This window comes from Anomaloglossus baeobatrachus, chromosome 7 (genome assembly GCF_048569485.1).
Source record: "Anomaloglossus baeobatrachus isolate aAnoBae1 chromosome 7, aAnoBae1.hap1, whole genome shotgun sequence".
NCBI classification, from domain to species: Eukaryota; Metazoa; Chordata; class Amphibia; order Anura; family Aromobatidae; genus Anomaloglossus; species Anomaloglossus baeobatrachus.
The window spans coordinates 22,179,206-22,194,686 of NC_134359.1; the positions used below are offsets into that span (position 1 = coordinate 22,179,206).

Sequence of the window (15,481 nt, forward strand, 5' to 3'; positions counted from 1 at the left end):
AGGAGCCTGCGGCAAGTGAATGCAAAGCTTCAGTTTACAGATGGCTGCTAAGACAACCAGCAGTCAGCTGAGGGTTTGGGATTGTCCTCTCCAGAGGAGGAGGAGGAGGACCGGGGGATAGGAAGGAGTGCTGGCTGTCACTGAATGGGAGCATATCAAAGCCATTTCTTGTAAAAAGCCCCGGAGAACAGAAGCACGGAGTGTTCAGAAAGTTACAGAACTTTATTGATGGGTTCTCTGCCCGTTCTTTCAGAAGAGACCCCAGATGATGAACGGACCCCAGAACTGTACTATTTTTGGGACCCCATTGATCAGATGAGAAGCCTTGAAATGTTCCACTTCTTACAGCGCCTCCACAGGAGACGTGAAGCATTACGTGATGTGTATTGATACCGGTGGGCTATTTGTCCAAAATACTAACATGCTAAGTCCTTCATGTGTCATCAGTGGGGAAGAATCCTACTGCCGGACCGAAATTCAGCTGCCGATTTCTCCACCATCACCTGTCCCAGAAGTCATAAAGTCAGCAGAGAGGTGGCGCGTTCCCCTGAAATTGGGAGTTTAAAGGGGTGGTCCACTGCTTTTAATCATAGAATGGTAGAGGTGGAAGGGACCTCAAGGGCCATCGGGTCCAACCCCTTTCGACGGCAGGCTTTCCTAAATCATCCCAGCTATATGTTTATCCAGTTTCCGCATGAAGATTTCCATTGAGGAAGAGCTCACTACCTCCCATGGTCGCCTGTTCCATTCCCTGACTGCCCTCACTGCCTCCTGTGGGCGCCTGTTCCACTCCCTGACTGCCCTCACTGCCTCCTGTGGCCGCCTGTTCCATTCCCTAACTGCCTCCTGTTCCACTCTCTGACTGCCCTCACTGCCTCCTGTGGCCGCCTGTTCCACTCTCTGACTGCCCTCACTGCCTCCTGTGGGCGCCTGTTCCACTCCCTGACTGCCCTCACTGCCTCCTGTGGCCGCCTGTTCCACTCCCTGACTGCCTTCACTGCCTCCTCTGGGCGCCTGTTCCACTCCCTGACTGCCCTCACTGCCTCCTATGGTCGCCTGTTCCACTCCCTGACTGCCCTCACTGCCTCCTGTGGTCGCCTGTTCCACTCCCTGACTGCCCTCACTGCCTCCTGTGGTCGCCTGTTCCACTCCCTGACTGCCATCACTGCCTCCTGTGGTCGCCTGTTCCACTCCCTGACTGCCCTCACTGCCTCCTGTGGTCGCCTGTTCCACTCCCTGACTGCCATCACTGCCTCCTGTGGTCGCCTGTTCCACTCCCTGACTGCCCTCACTGTCAGAAAGTTTTTCCTAATGTCTAATCTGAATCTCCTTCCTTTTAGTGTCATCCCATTGCTTCTTGTACTTCCTTGTGCTAATGAGAATAGGGTGGTTCCCTCTGCACTGTGACTACCTTTCAGATATTTGTAGATCACTATTAAGTCTACTCTCAGCCTTCCCTTTTTCAAACTAAACATCCCTAGTGCTTTTAGCCGTTCTTCATATGACATGGTTTGTAGACCTTCTACCATCTTGGTTGCTCTTCTTTGGACTTGCTCCAATATATCGATGTCTTTCTTGAATTGGGGCACCCAGAACATTGATGGCTTATCGTTAGAACAGGTCATCAATGTCTGATCGGCCAGGGTCTGATACCCCCCTGGCAGTAGCAGGTGGCCAGAAATGCTCAGTTCCGAAGCTGCCCCATCAACTGATAGCGGATGGGTACTGCAAATCCACCTCCCGACACCGAGAACAGCTGATCTAGGTCATCAATGTAAGAGTGCTGGACCGCCTCTTTAAAGCCCATTATCACGGAAATATTCCATCAAAAAGAAACCTACATATAAAGCAGACATCAGAGGGTTAATGTATAGATTTTAATATTTGTACTACTGAGAATAAACCAGGAAATGAACATTTGGGAAATCCCAGGTACACGGAGCTGAAGGGAAAAATGAGGACACAATTGTTTCAGCTGACAGCTGTAATACTGGGTAAACACATCACAGGTAGCACAGGCATTACTGAGGTATTGTTTTGTTTCCTGGAATAGACTCAATGCACAAGTATGACACAGCACAGTACTAAGAATGTCTTGTTTCCTGAGTGGTGGCTGCACGCAGAATCTTATGTGTGTATATATGTGTATACATCTCTGTATACAGGGAGCTCCCCCTAGTGGTGGCTGCAGACAGGATATTATCATGTATCTCTGTATACAGGGAGCTCCCCCTAGTGGAGGCTGCAGACAGAATCTTATCATGTATCTCTGTATACAGGGAGCTCCCCCTAGTGGTGGCTGCACGCAGAATCTTATCATGTATCTCTGTATAACGGGAGCTCCCCCTAGTGGAGGCTGCGGACAGGATATTATCATGTATCTCTGTATACAGGGAGCTCCCCCTAGTGGTGGCTGCAGACAGGATCTTATCATGTATCGCTGTATACAGGAAGCTCCCCCTAGTGGTGGCTGCAGACAGGATCTTATGTATCTCTGTATACAGGGAGCTCCCCCTAGTGGTGGCTGCAGACAGGATCTTATCATGTATCTCTGTATACAGGGAGCTCCCTCTAGTGGTGGCTGCAGACAGGATCTTATCATGTATCTCTGTATACAGGGAGCTCCCCCTAGTGGTGGCTGCAGACAGGATCTTATGTATCTCTGTATACAGGGAGCTCCCCCTAGTGGTGACTGCAGACAGAAGCTTATCATGTATCTCTGTATACAAGGAGCTCCCCCTAGTGGTGGCTGCACGCAGAATCTTATCATGTATCTCTGTATACAGGGAGCTCCCCCTAGTGGTGGCTGCACGCAGAATCTTATCATGTATCTCTGTATACAGGGAGCTCCCCCTAGTGGTGGCTGCAGGCAGAATCTTATGTGTGTACATATGTGTATACATCACTGTATACAGGGAGCTCCCCCTAGTGGTGGCTGCAGACAGAATCTTATCATGTATCTCTGTATACAGGGAGCTCCCCCTAGTGGTGGCTGCAGACAGAATCTTATCATGTATCTCTGTATACAGGAAGCTCCCCCTAGTGGTGGCTGCAGACAGGATCTTATCATGTATCTCTGTATACAGGGAGCTCCCCCTAGTGGTGGCTGCACGCAGAATCTTATCATGTATCTCTGTATACAGGGAGCTCCCCCTAGTGGTGGCTGCACGCAGAATCTTATCATGTATCTCTGTATACAGGGAGCTCCCTCTAGTGGTGGCTGCACGCAGAATCTTATCATGTATCTCTGTATACAGGGAGCTCCCCCTAGTGATGAGTGCAGACAGGATCTTATCATGTATCTCTGTATACAGGGAGCTCCCCCTAGTGGTGGCTGCAGACAGGATCTTATCGTGTATATCTGTATACAGGGAGCTCCCCCTAGTGGTGGCTGCAGGCAGAATCTAATCATGTATTTCTGTATACAGAGAGCTCCCCCTAGTGGAGGCTGCAGACAGCATCTTATCATGTATCTCTGTATACAGAGAGCTCCCCCTAGTGGTGGCTGCAGACAGGATCTTATCATGTATCTCTGTATACAGGGAGCTCCCCCTAGTGGTGGCTGCAGACAGGATCTTATCATGTATCTCTGTATACAGGGAGCTCCCTCTAGTGGTTGCTGCAGACAGAATCTTATCATGTATCTCTGTATACAGGGAGCTCCCCCTAGTGGAGGCTGCAGACAGAATCTTATCATGTATCTCTGCATACAGGGAGCTCACCCTAGTGGTGACTGCAGACAGGATCTTATCATGTATCTCTATATACAGGGAACTCCACCTAGTGGAGGCTGCAGACAGCATCTTATCATGTATCTCTGTATACAGGGAGCTCCTCCTAGTGGAGGCTGCAGGCAGCATCTTATCATGTATCTCTGTATACAGGGAGCTCCCTCTAGTGGTGGCTGCAGGCAGAATCTAATCATGTATCTCTGTATACAGAGAGCTCCCCCTAGTGGAGGCTGCAGGCAGCATCTTATCATGTATCTCTGTATACAGGGAGCTCCCCCTAGTGGTGGCTGCAGACAGGATCTTATCATGTATCTCTGTATACAGGGAGCTCCCTCTAGTGGTGGCTGCAGACAGAATCTTATCATGTATCTCTGCATACAGGGAGCTCCTCCTAGTGGTGGCTGCAGACAGGATCTTATCATGTATCTCTGTATACAGGGAGCTCCCCCTAGTGGTGACTGCAGAGAGAATCTAATCATGTATCTCTGTATACAGGGAGCTCCTCCTAGTGGAAGCTGCAGGCAGCATCTTATCATGTATCTCTGTATACAGGGAGCTCCCTCTAGTGGTGGCTGCAGACAGGATCTTATCATGTATCTCTGTATACAGAGAGCTCCCCCTAGTGGTGGCTGCAGACAGGATCTTATCATGTATCTCTGTACACAGGGAGCTCCCCCTAGTGGTGGCTGCAGACAGGATCTTATCATGTATCTCTGTATACAGGGAGCTCCCCCTAGTGGTGACTGCAGACAAGATCTTATCATGTATCTCTATATACAGGAAGCTCCCCCTAGTGGTGACTGCAGAGAGAATCTAATCATGTATCTCTGTATACAGGGAGCTCCTCCTAGTGGAAGCTGCAGGCAGCATCTTATCATGTATCTCTGTATACAGGGAGCTCCCTCTAGTGGTGGCTGCAGACAGGATCTTATCATGTATCTCTGTATACAGAGAGCTCCCCCTAGTGGTGGCTGCAGACAGGATCTTATCATGTATCTCTGTACACAGGGAGCTCCCCCTAGTGGTGGCTGCAGACAGGATCTTATCATGTATCTCTGTATACAGGGAGCTCCCCCTAGTGGTGGCTGCAGAGAATCTTATCATGTATCTCTGTATATAGGGAGCTCCCCCTAGTGGTGACTGCAGACAGGATCTTATCATGTATCTCTGTATACAGGGAGCTCCCCCTAGTGGTGACTGCAGACAGGATCTTATCATGTATCTCTGTATACAGGGAGCTCCCCCTAGTGGTGACTGCAGACAAGATCTTATCATGTATCTCTATATACAGGAAGCTCCCCCTAGTGGTGGCTGCAGAGAGAATCTAATCATGTATCTCTGTATACAGGGAGCTCCCCCTAGTGGTGACTGCAGACTGGATCTTATCATGTATCTCTGTATACAGGGAGCTCTCTCTAGTGGTGACTGCAGACTGGATCTTATCATGTATCTCTGTATACAGGGAGCTCCCTCTAGTGGTGGCTGCAGACAGAATCTTATCATGTATCTCTGCATACAGGGAGCTCCCCCTAGTGGTGACTGCAGACAGGATCTTATCATGTATCTCTATATACAGGGAACTCCCCCTAGTGGAGGCTGCAGACAGCATCTTATCATGTATCTCTGTATACAGGGAGCTCCCCCTAGTGGAGGCTGCAGACAGCATCTTATCATGTATCTCTGTATACAGGGAGCTCCCCCTAGTGGTGGCTGCAGACAGGATCTTATCATGTATCCTCTGTATACAGGGAGCTCCCCCTAGTGGAGGCTGCAGGCAGCATCTTATCATGTATTTCTGTATACAGGGAGCTCCCTCTAGTGATGGCTGCAGACAGGATCTTATCATGTATCTCTGTATACAGGGAGCTCCCCCTAGTGGTGACTGCAGACAGAATCTTATCATGTATCTCTGTATACAGGGAGCTCCCCCTAGTGGTGGCTGCAGACAGGATCTTATCATGTATCTCTGTATACAGGGAGCTCCCCCTAGTGGAGGCTGCAGGCAGCATCTTATCATGTATTTCTGTATACAGGGAGCTCCCCCTAGTGGTGGCTGCAGGCAGAATCTAATCATGTATCTCTGTATACAGGGCGCTCCCCCTAGTGGAGGCTGCAGGCAGCATCTTATCATGTATTTCTGTATACAGGGCGCTCCCCCTAGTGGTGGCTGCAGACAGGATCTTATCATGTATCTCTGTATACAGGGAGCTCCCCTAGTGGTGGCTGCAGACAGGATCTTATCATGTATCTCTGTATACAGGGAGCTCCCCCTAGTGGTGGCTGAAGACTATATCTTATCATGCACTGTATCAGTGTGTCGGTGGCACTGTAGGGAGATTATGGTGTCTGGGGGGCACTGTGGGACACTATGGTATGTGGGGAACGCTATGATGTGGGAGGACACTATGATGTGTTGCGGGACACTACGACATTGTTGGGGGGGGGGCACTGTGGGGATATTATGTAGTGTGGGGACAGGATGGTATGTTGGGGCCACTGTGGGGACGCTATGATGTGTGGAGGACACTATGATGTGGGGATTTTATGATGTGTGTCGGTGGCACTGTGGGGATATTATGTAGTGTGGGGACAGGATGGTATGTTGGAGGCACTGTGGGGTCACTATGATGTGTGGGGTGGGGGCTGTGTGCGCCCCCAGTTTCCATTATTTACACAAGGCAAAAGTTCCCGTTTCCAGCGCAGTGTGAGCGGCAATACTCGTCAGTGACTGATCGGACACGTGTGCTGTCCGGTACGTGGCCGGTCACACGCTCTGCAAACGGATCCCGGCCGCAGCTCCCCCAGTGTCCTCTCTGCCCGGGCTGCAGGTGTTTTGCTCCACTTCCGGCTTCCCGGCATGCACCGCTGACGTCACCAGTTTCCACCATGGCGGCGGACAGTGATGTGAGTACAGCGGCTCCTGCATCTGTCACCTGTGTGCGGCCCCTGCGTGTGTGTACAGTGCACCCCGTGTATAACATGTATACTCTGTATATACAGTGCACCCCGTGTATAACATGTATACTCTGTATATAAGTACACCCCGTGTATAAGATGTATACTCTGTATATACAGTACACCCTGTGTATAACATGTATACTTTGTATATACAGTACACCCTGTGTATAAGCTGTATACTCTGTATATACAGTACACCCTGTGTATGATGTATACTCTGTATATACAGTACACCCCGTGTATAAGATATATACAGTACACCCCGTGTATAAGATGTATACTCTGTATATACAGTACACCCTGTGTATAAGATGTATACTCTGTATATACAGTACACCCTGTGTATAAGATATATACAGTACACCCCGTGTATAAGATGTATACTCTGTATATACAGTACACCCTGTGTATAAGATGTATACTCTGTATATACAGTACACCCTGTGTATAAGATATATACAGTACACCCCGTGTATAAGATGTATACTCTGTATATACAGTACACCCTGTGTATAAGATGTATACTCTGTATATACAGTACACCCTGTGTATAAGATATATACAGTACACCCCGTGTATAAGATATATACAGTACACCCCGTGTATAAGATGTATACTCTGTATATACAGTACACCCTGTGTATAAGATGTATACTCTGTATATACAGTACACCCTGTGTATAAGATATATACAGTACACCCCGTGTATAAGATGTATACTCTGTATATACAGTACACCCTGTGTATAAGATGTATACTCTGTATATACAGTACACCCTGTGTATGATGTATACTCTGTATATACAGTACACCCCGTGTATAAGATATATACAGTACACCCCGTGTATAAGATGTATACTCTGTATATACAGTACACCCTGTGTATAAGATGTATACTCTGTATATACAGTACACCCTGTGTATGATGTATACTCTGTATATACAGTACACCCCGTGTATAAGATATATACAGTACACCCCGTGTATAAGATGTATACTCTGTATATACAGTACACCCTGTGTATAAGATGTATACTCTGTATATACTGTTCACTCTGTGTATAAGCTGTATACTCTGTATATACAGTACACCCTGTGTATGATGTATACTCTGTATATACAGTACACCCCGTGTATAAGATATATACAGTACACCCCGTGTATAAGATGTATACTCTGTATATACAGTACACCCTGTGTATAAGATGTATACTCTGTATATACTGTACACCCTGTGTATAAGATGTATACTCTGTATATACAGTACACCCCGTGTATAAGATGTATACTCTGTATATACAGTACACCCCGTGTATAACATGTATACTCTGTATATACAGTACACCCTGTGTATATGATGTATACTCTGTATATACCGTACACCCGGTGTATATGATGTATACTCTGTATATACCGTACACCCGGTGTATATGATATATACTCTGTATATACCGTACACCCTGTGTATATGATGTATACTCTGTATATACCGTACCCCCTGTGTTTATGATCTATACTCTGTGTATACAGTACACCCCTTGTATATGATGTATACTCTGTATATACAGTACATTGACAACAGACGTGAAGCCTGGGCACTGCTTACTGCTCCTGTCATCAGATAGGAAGTCCTCCATGCTGTGGGACAGTACACCCGTGTATATGATGTATACGCTGTATATACCTTACACCCTGTGTATATGATTATATACGCTGTATACACTGTATGCCTTGGTTGTATTTTCTGTCCCTTTATGTATACAGTATATACCCTACGTATAGCAGTAGTATACGTCTATATCCCTGCGTTTCTGTTTCTTCCCTCCTTTCTCTGTACATTACTATCGTCTCTTTCTATTGCAGCCCGAGTCCGAGGTTTTCGAAATCACAGACTTCACTACGGCCTCTGAATGGGAGAGGTGAGTCCTCGCTGCGGATGTCACCACTGTATGTATTACCCAGATATGGGGGCACTACAACTCCCAGCACGGCCGGATGTGTTGAGGGGACACTACAACTCCCAGCATGGCCGGATGTGTTGAGGGGACACTACAACTCCCAGCATGGCGGGATGTGTTGAGGGGACACTACAACTCCCAGCATGGCCGGATGTGTTGAAGTTGACCAGGAAACATTGCAGTAAATGTTGTGTATCCGCTGTTCTGTATTTCCAGTATCTCTTATCGTATTTCTCACAGCGGAGGATTTGCTACAATGTCATCCAGTGCGGTCGATGCTGAGCCAGATATAGAACAGCACAAGTCTCTTTCCTGTTCTCATCGTCCGTTACAATGTGTCAGTGCAGGTAGAATCTGGATACAACTGAAGCAAAAGCTCAGCTGCAGACACGATGAACCACGTTTTCTAGTTTCGTGGGACTTCGGAGACCCATTACGTTTTTTTTAACATTTTTTGTCTATTGTGTTTTGTTGCGGCTTCTTTTTTTGCGTGGTACGCTGATATTTTTAATGGGAGCATACAACTCTGGGTTTTTAATAGCTTTTTATTGAGTTTGTTGAGGGGGACATGTGGAGACTAAAAAACAGCAAGTTCGGCAGTTGGGTTTGCGGCGTTTACCGTATGGGTTAGATCATGTTATATTTTTATAGATATGGTGATGCTGAATACTGTTATTTCTCTGTCACTTTATTGGGGGACACAGGAACCATGGGTTACTTTGCTGCCACCTGGAGGCTGACACTAACAATACATCTAGACAAAAAAAGGTTGGTTCCTCCCCAGCAGACTATACCTCCGCTGCTAGCATCAGGCTTCCTTACTTTAGCTTAATCTCATTTGGAGGCAGACATGGGTCTAAGTCTTAGGCCCCCTTCACACCCACGTGTCTCCGGTACGTGTTTGGCAGTTTTCTTACGTACCGGAGACACGTAAACCTAGGTATTCCTATGGTTTTGGACACATGTACCGTATTTTTCGCTTTATAAGACGCACCTGATTATAAGACGCACCCCCAAATTTGGTGAAGGAAAAGAGAATTTTTTTTTTTTTAATGTTAAATGGGGTCCATCTTATAATGCCAGTGTCCCTCTAACAAATCATATAGGGTATATGTCCCTCATAGCCCCCATCCTAAAATTATCCCCCTTAATCTGGATATGGCCCCCTTATATTGAATATAGCCTCCTTGTGATGGCACACGTTCCTCTGTGCTGCCTATGGCCCCCTATGGATTGCACACGTTCCCCTGTGCTGCCTATGGCCCCCTATGGATTGCACACGTTCCCCTGTACTGCCTATGGTCCCCTATGGATTGCACACGTTCCCCTGTGCTGCCTATGGTCCCCTATGGATTGCACACGTTCCCCTGTGTTAGATAGCGCCCCCATGGTGCTGCCCATGGCCCCTATATAGATCGCACAAGTCCCCCTGTGTTAGATATCGCCCCCATAGTGCTGCCCATGGCCCCTATATAGAACGCACAAGTCCCCCTGTGTTAGATATCGCCCCCATAGTGCTGCCCATAGTAAAATAAAACCCTCTTTCCTTACCTCCTCCAGCGCTGATCTCCCTCCTGTCTGGCTCCGTGCTTCTCTTCCTCCACTCCCTGGTTGTCAGTGCGGTCATGTGATCGGCACAGCAGGCTGAGCTCTCTGCCTGATCACAGTGGAAGCAGGGACACGGGGAGAAACGCTGCAGGGGTAAGTAAAGCTTTTTTATTTTAGAATGAGCAGCAGCATGGGGGCCAAATCTAACACAGGGGGGGCATGTGCTATCACAGGGGGGCACAGGCTCATATAATATGCACCGCTCCCCCAGCCCCTCACTGCGTGCGATTTCAGCACCACGGAGATGGACTGAGGCTGTGCATATTATATGAGTGGGAGCAGGAGATCAAACGCTGCCGCCCGCAGCATTCACCTGCCCCCAGCACAGCGCCCCCACCTCCCCTGGACCCTGCAGTGTACATATATATATATATATACACCCCCCCGTATATTCGGCTTATAAGACGCACCCCCTACTTTCCCCCAAAATTTGGGGGAACAAAAGTGCGTCTTATAAAGCGAAAAATACGGTAAGTATTTGCGTATGGAACGTGTGTCCATTCCGTACTTACGTGTGTCCGTGTGTTTCTCACACCGACATGTCCATTTTCTCTCCGGCATCACTGGTATCACACGGAACGCAAATGTGTCACATGTAACACACACGGACCACACGGATGTGTTCCGTGTGATACGCACCAGAGAGAAGAAATGTGTCTGTGAGAAAAAAACAAAACTTTACTCACCTTCTCCAGCCCTGCAGTCTCTGCCACTGCTGTCACTTGCTGCCGACCGCCGCTCATTATGCTCATTGAATATTCACTTCACTGCGGCCGGAAGCAACAGCAGCAGCGGGGAGTCGGCAGGACCGGAGACCGAAGATCAGCACCACGGACAGCGACGCCAGGGACAGGTGAGCAGAAAGTTCCCGTTCTCCGTGTGTTATCACGGAGAACACACATGAGCCATAAACACGGCTCACGGAGGGCAAAACGCACCTTTGACACGTCCGTGAAAACGTGCGTGGTTTTTAACGGATGTGTTAAAGAGGCCTAAGGCTCATCCTTTGTAGGTTAGATGCTAACCATCTTTTTGTTTTTGTTTTCTCTGCCCAGAGACCGCTTTAGGTTGTCCACTGGTTTCTGTGTCCCCCGATGAAGCAGCCTAGAAATGAAGATTGTTGGTACTCACCATAAAATCCCTTTCTTGTAGTTTCCATTGGAGGACACAGCACCCACGCTTGGTTTTCCAGTCGGCGTACATTTATGTTTTCTTTGTCGCTCTATTGGGAGACCCAGACAATTGGGTGTATAGGCTATGCCTCCGGAGGCCGCACAAAGTATTACACTCAAAAGTGTTAAGCCCCTCCCCTTCTGCCTATACACCCCCCGTGCTCCCACGGGCTCCTCAGTGTTTTGCTTTGTGCGAAGGCGAGTCCCCGGCTTGGCTTGCGGCCTAGTTTCCCTTTCTCCCGCCCTCAGCCCTGACAGGCAGGGGAAGGGCGGGACGCTGCACGGAAGAGCAGCACTGAGGGCTGGAATATGATTTCCATACTCCACCCCCCTCACTGTGCACAGTGTGAGCACCTCGGCTACGCCCACGGCTCCCTCCTCTCGTCAGGACGCCGCAGCCATTTCCTGTCAGCTCCTACGACGCTGCAGAGAGGGACAAACCCTGAGAGACCCAGACACGGTCTCTGGTGGCCTCATAACCGCTTTAGGCGGATGCTAAGCAGCACCTGTGGTGCTAGCCTCATGGTGCTGTAGTGTACTGATACATTATTTGTTTTTAGTATATATTTTACACTGTATGAGCACAGTTCATTCTGGCTATATACCCTAGTGTGTTACTCAGGGAAAACAATAGCATGGCGCCCACAAAAGGCAGGGGTGCCAAAGACACAGGCTTATTATGCTGCCTGCGGCGCTTGTACGACCCAGCTGCCGGCAGGTTCCATTAACCCTCATTGTGTGCAACGGGGACGGAGTTTGCAAAACTCTCTGAGACTATGGCTAAGATACTAGAAGCCTTGCAGTCCAGGCCGGTATCTCAGCAAAGGGACTCTGTTGAATCATTGTTCCCTGGCCCCCCTCAGTTGGACCAACAATGTCCTCCCGGGGTATCTCATACATCCCAGGCTGAGGGTTCTGACTTAAACCCCAGCCCCAGACCGACTAAGCGGGCTCGCTTAGAATTTCCCTCGACATCATATTGTTCAGGGTCTCAGCGGGGGGAATCTCTGGTTGATGATGCGGAGGTAGCTGATCAGGATTCTGATCCTGAGGGCGCTCTCAATCTTAATACTCCAGACGGGGACGCCATAGTGAATGTTCTTATTGCGTCCATCGATCAAATGCTGGATATTTCTCCCTCAGCTCCTCCGGCGGAGGAGTCAGCTTCTCTTACACCGAGTATGTTTCTAGACCACTCTGATTTCAGAGAGGCAGTCCAGAATCACCATGCTTGTCCAGATAAGCGTTTTTTCTAAGCGCCTTAAGGATACACGTTATCCTTTTCCCCCTGACGTGGTTAAAGGTTGGACTCAGTGTCCCAAAGTGGATCCTCCAATCTCCAGACTGGCGGCTAGATCCATTCTTGCAGTGGACGAGGGGGCCTCGCTCAAGGATGCCACTGACAGGCAGATGGAGCTCTGGTTGAAATCCATCTATGAAGCTATCGGAGCTTCTTTTGCCCCAGCATTCGCAGCTGTATGGGCGCTACAAGCTATCTCAGCAGGTCAAGCACAAATTGAAGCAGCCACATGCACGGCCGCGCCACAAGTGGCATCCATTACCACCCAGACCTCGGCAATTGCGTCTTACGCTATTATTGCTGTCCTGGACTCTGCGAGCCGTACGGCGGTCGCGGCCGCCAATTCGGTGGTACTCCGCAGGGCCTTGTGGCTACGGGAATGGAAGGCAGATTCTGCTTCCAAAAAGCGCTTAACCAGTTTGCCAATTTCTGGCGACAGGCTGTTTGGCGAGCGTCTGGATGAAATCATCAAACAATCCAAGGGAAAGGATACATCCTTACCCCAGTCCAAACAGGACATACTCCAACGGAGGAGAGGGCAGTCGAGGTTTCGGTCTTTTCAGGGCGCGGGCAGGTCCCAATTCTCCTCGTCCAAAAGGTCTCAGAAAGTACAAAGGAACTCTGATGCATGGCGGTCTAAGTCACGTCCTTAAAAGGCCACCGGAGGCGCCGCTAACAAAGCGGCTTCCTCATGACTTTCGACCTCCTCTAGTAGCATCCGCGGTCGGTGGCAGGCTTTCCCGCCTTTGCGACACCTGGCTGCCACAAATAAAAGACCGCTGGGTGAGAGACATTCTGTCGCACGGTTACAAGATAGAGTTCACCTCTCGTCCCCCGACTCGATTCTTCAGGTCATCCCCGCCTCACTAGCGAGCCGAGGCTCTTCTGCAGGCGCTGCGCACTCTGAAGGCAGAAGGAGTGGTGATCCCGGTTCCTCTTCAGCAACTGAGCCACGGTTTTTTCTCCAACTTGTTTGTGGTCCCAAAGGAGGACGGGTCTTTCCGCCCGGTCCTGGACCTGAACTGCTCAACAAACATGTAAAAACCAGACGGTTCAGGATGGAATCCCCCCGCTCCGTCATCGCCTCAATGTCCCAAGGAGATTTCCTTGCGTCGATCGATATCAAAGATGCTTATCTCCACGTACCGATTGCTCCAGAGCACCAGCGCTTCTTGCGCTTCGCCATAGGAAATGAACACCTGCAGTTCGTGGCACTGCCGTTCGGCCTGGCAACAGCCCCACGGGTTTTTTACCAAGGTTATGGCTACTGTAGTAGCGCTCCTACACTCGCAGGGTCACTCGGTGATCCCGTACTTGGATACTGATCAAGGCACCCTCTCAAGAGGCATGCCAACGCAGCCTCGACGCTTCCCTGGAGACTCTCCAGGGTGTCGGGTGGATCATCAATTTTACAAAGTCAAATCTGACACCGGCCCAATCGCTGACATATCTTGGAGTTTCATACCCTCTCAGCGATAGTGAAGCTTCCGCTGATCAAGCAGTAGTCACTACAGAAAGGGGTACAATCTCTCCTTCAAGGCCAGTCACACTCCTTGAGGCGCCTCATGCACTTCCTGGGGAAGATGGTGGCAGCAATGGAGGCAGTCCCTTTCGCGCAGTTTCACCTGCGTCCCCTTCAATGGGACATCCTACGCAAATGGGACAGGAAGCCGACGTCCCTCGACAGGACCGTCTCCCTCTCTCAGGCGACCAAAGCTTCCCTTCGGTGGTGGCTCCTTCCCACTTCATTATCGAAGGGGATATCCTTCCTACCCCCATCCTGGGCGGTGGTCACGACAGACGCGAGTCTGTCAGGGTGGGGAGCGGTTTTTCTCCACCACAGGGCTCAGGGTACGTGGACCCAGCAAGAGTCCTCGCTTCAGATCAACGTGCTGGACATACGGGCAGTGTATCTTGCCCAGAAAGCGTTCCAGCAGTGGCTGGAGGGCAAGCAGATCCGAATTCAGTCGGACAATTCCACAGCGGTGGCATACTTCAACCACCAAGGCGACACACGCAGCCGGCAAGCCTTCCAGGAAGTCCGGCGGATTTTGATGTGGGTGGAAGCCACGGCATCCACCATATCCGCAGTTCACATCCCAGGCGTGGAAAACTGGGAAGCAGATTAATTCAGTTGCCAGGGCATGGACGCAGGGGAATGGTCCCTTCACCCGGACGTGTTTCAGGAGATCTGTTGCTGCTGGGGGGTGCCGGACGTCGACCTCATGGCGTCCCGGCACAACAACAAGGTACCAATGTTCATGGCACGGTCTCAAGATCCCAGAGCTCTGGCGGCAGACGCCTTAGTTCAGGATTGGTCGCAGTTTCAGCTCCCTTATGTGTTTCCTCCGCTGGCACTGTTGCCCAGAGTGTTACGCAAGATCAGGACCGACTGCCGCCACGCCATCCTCGTCGCTCCAGACTGGCCAAGGTGGTCGTGGTACCCGGATCTGTGGCATCTCACGGTCGGCCGACCGTGGACACTACCAGACCAAACAGACTTGCTATCTCGAGGGCCGTTTTTTCCATCTGAATTCTGCGGCCCTCAACCTGACTGTGTGGCCATTGAGTCCTGGACCCTAGCGTCTTCAGGGTTATCTCAAGACGTCTTTACCACTATGAGACAGGCTAGGAAACCAACGTCCGCCAAGATCTACCACAGGACGTGGAAAATTTTCCTGTCGTGGCGCTCTGCTCAGGGTTTTTTCTCCCTGGCCTTTTGCCTTGCCCACTTTTCTGTCCTTCTTTCAATCT

General features: G+C 49.7%; 1 protein-coding gene across 1 annotated transcript in view; it reads left to right on the forward strand.

Moving 5' to 3' along the window:
• The first annotated feature begins 6,607 nt into the window (after window positions 1-6,607).
• RAB3GAP1 (RAB3 GTPase activating protein catalytic subunit 1) overlaps window positions 6,608-15,481 on the forward strand; it is a 168,947-nt gene continuing 160,073 nt past the window's right edge. The window contains 2 exon segments of the mRNA XM_075317143.1: window positions 6,608-6,635; window positions 8,553-8,608. Of these exon segments, the coding sequence (XP_075173258.1) occupies window positions 6,618-6,635; window positions 8,553-8,608 (74 nt within the window). The 5' untranslated portion in view covers window positions 6,608-6,617.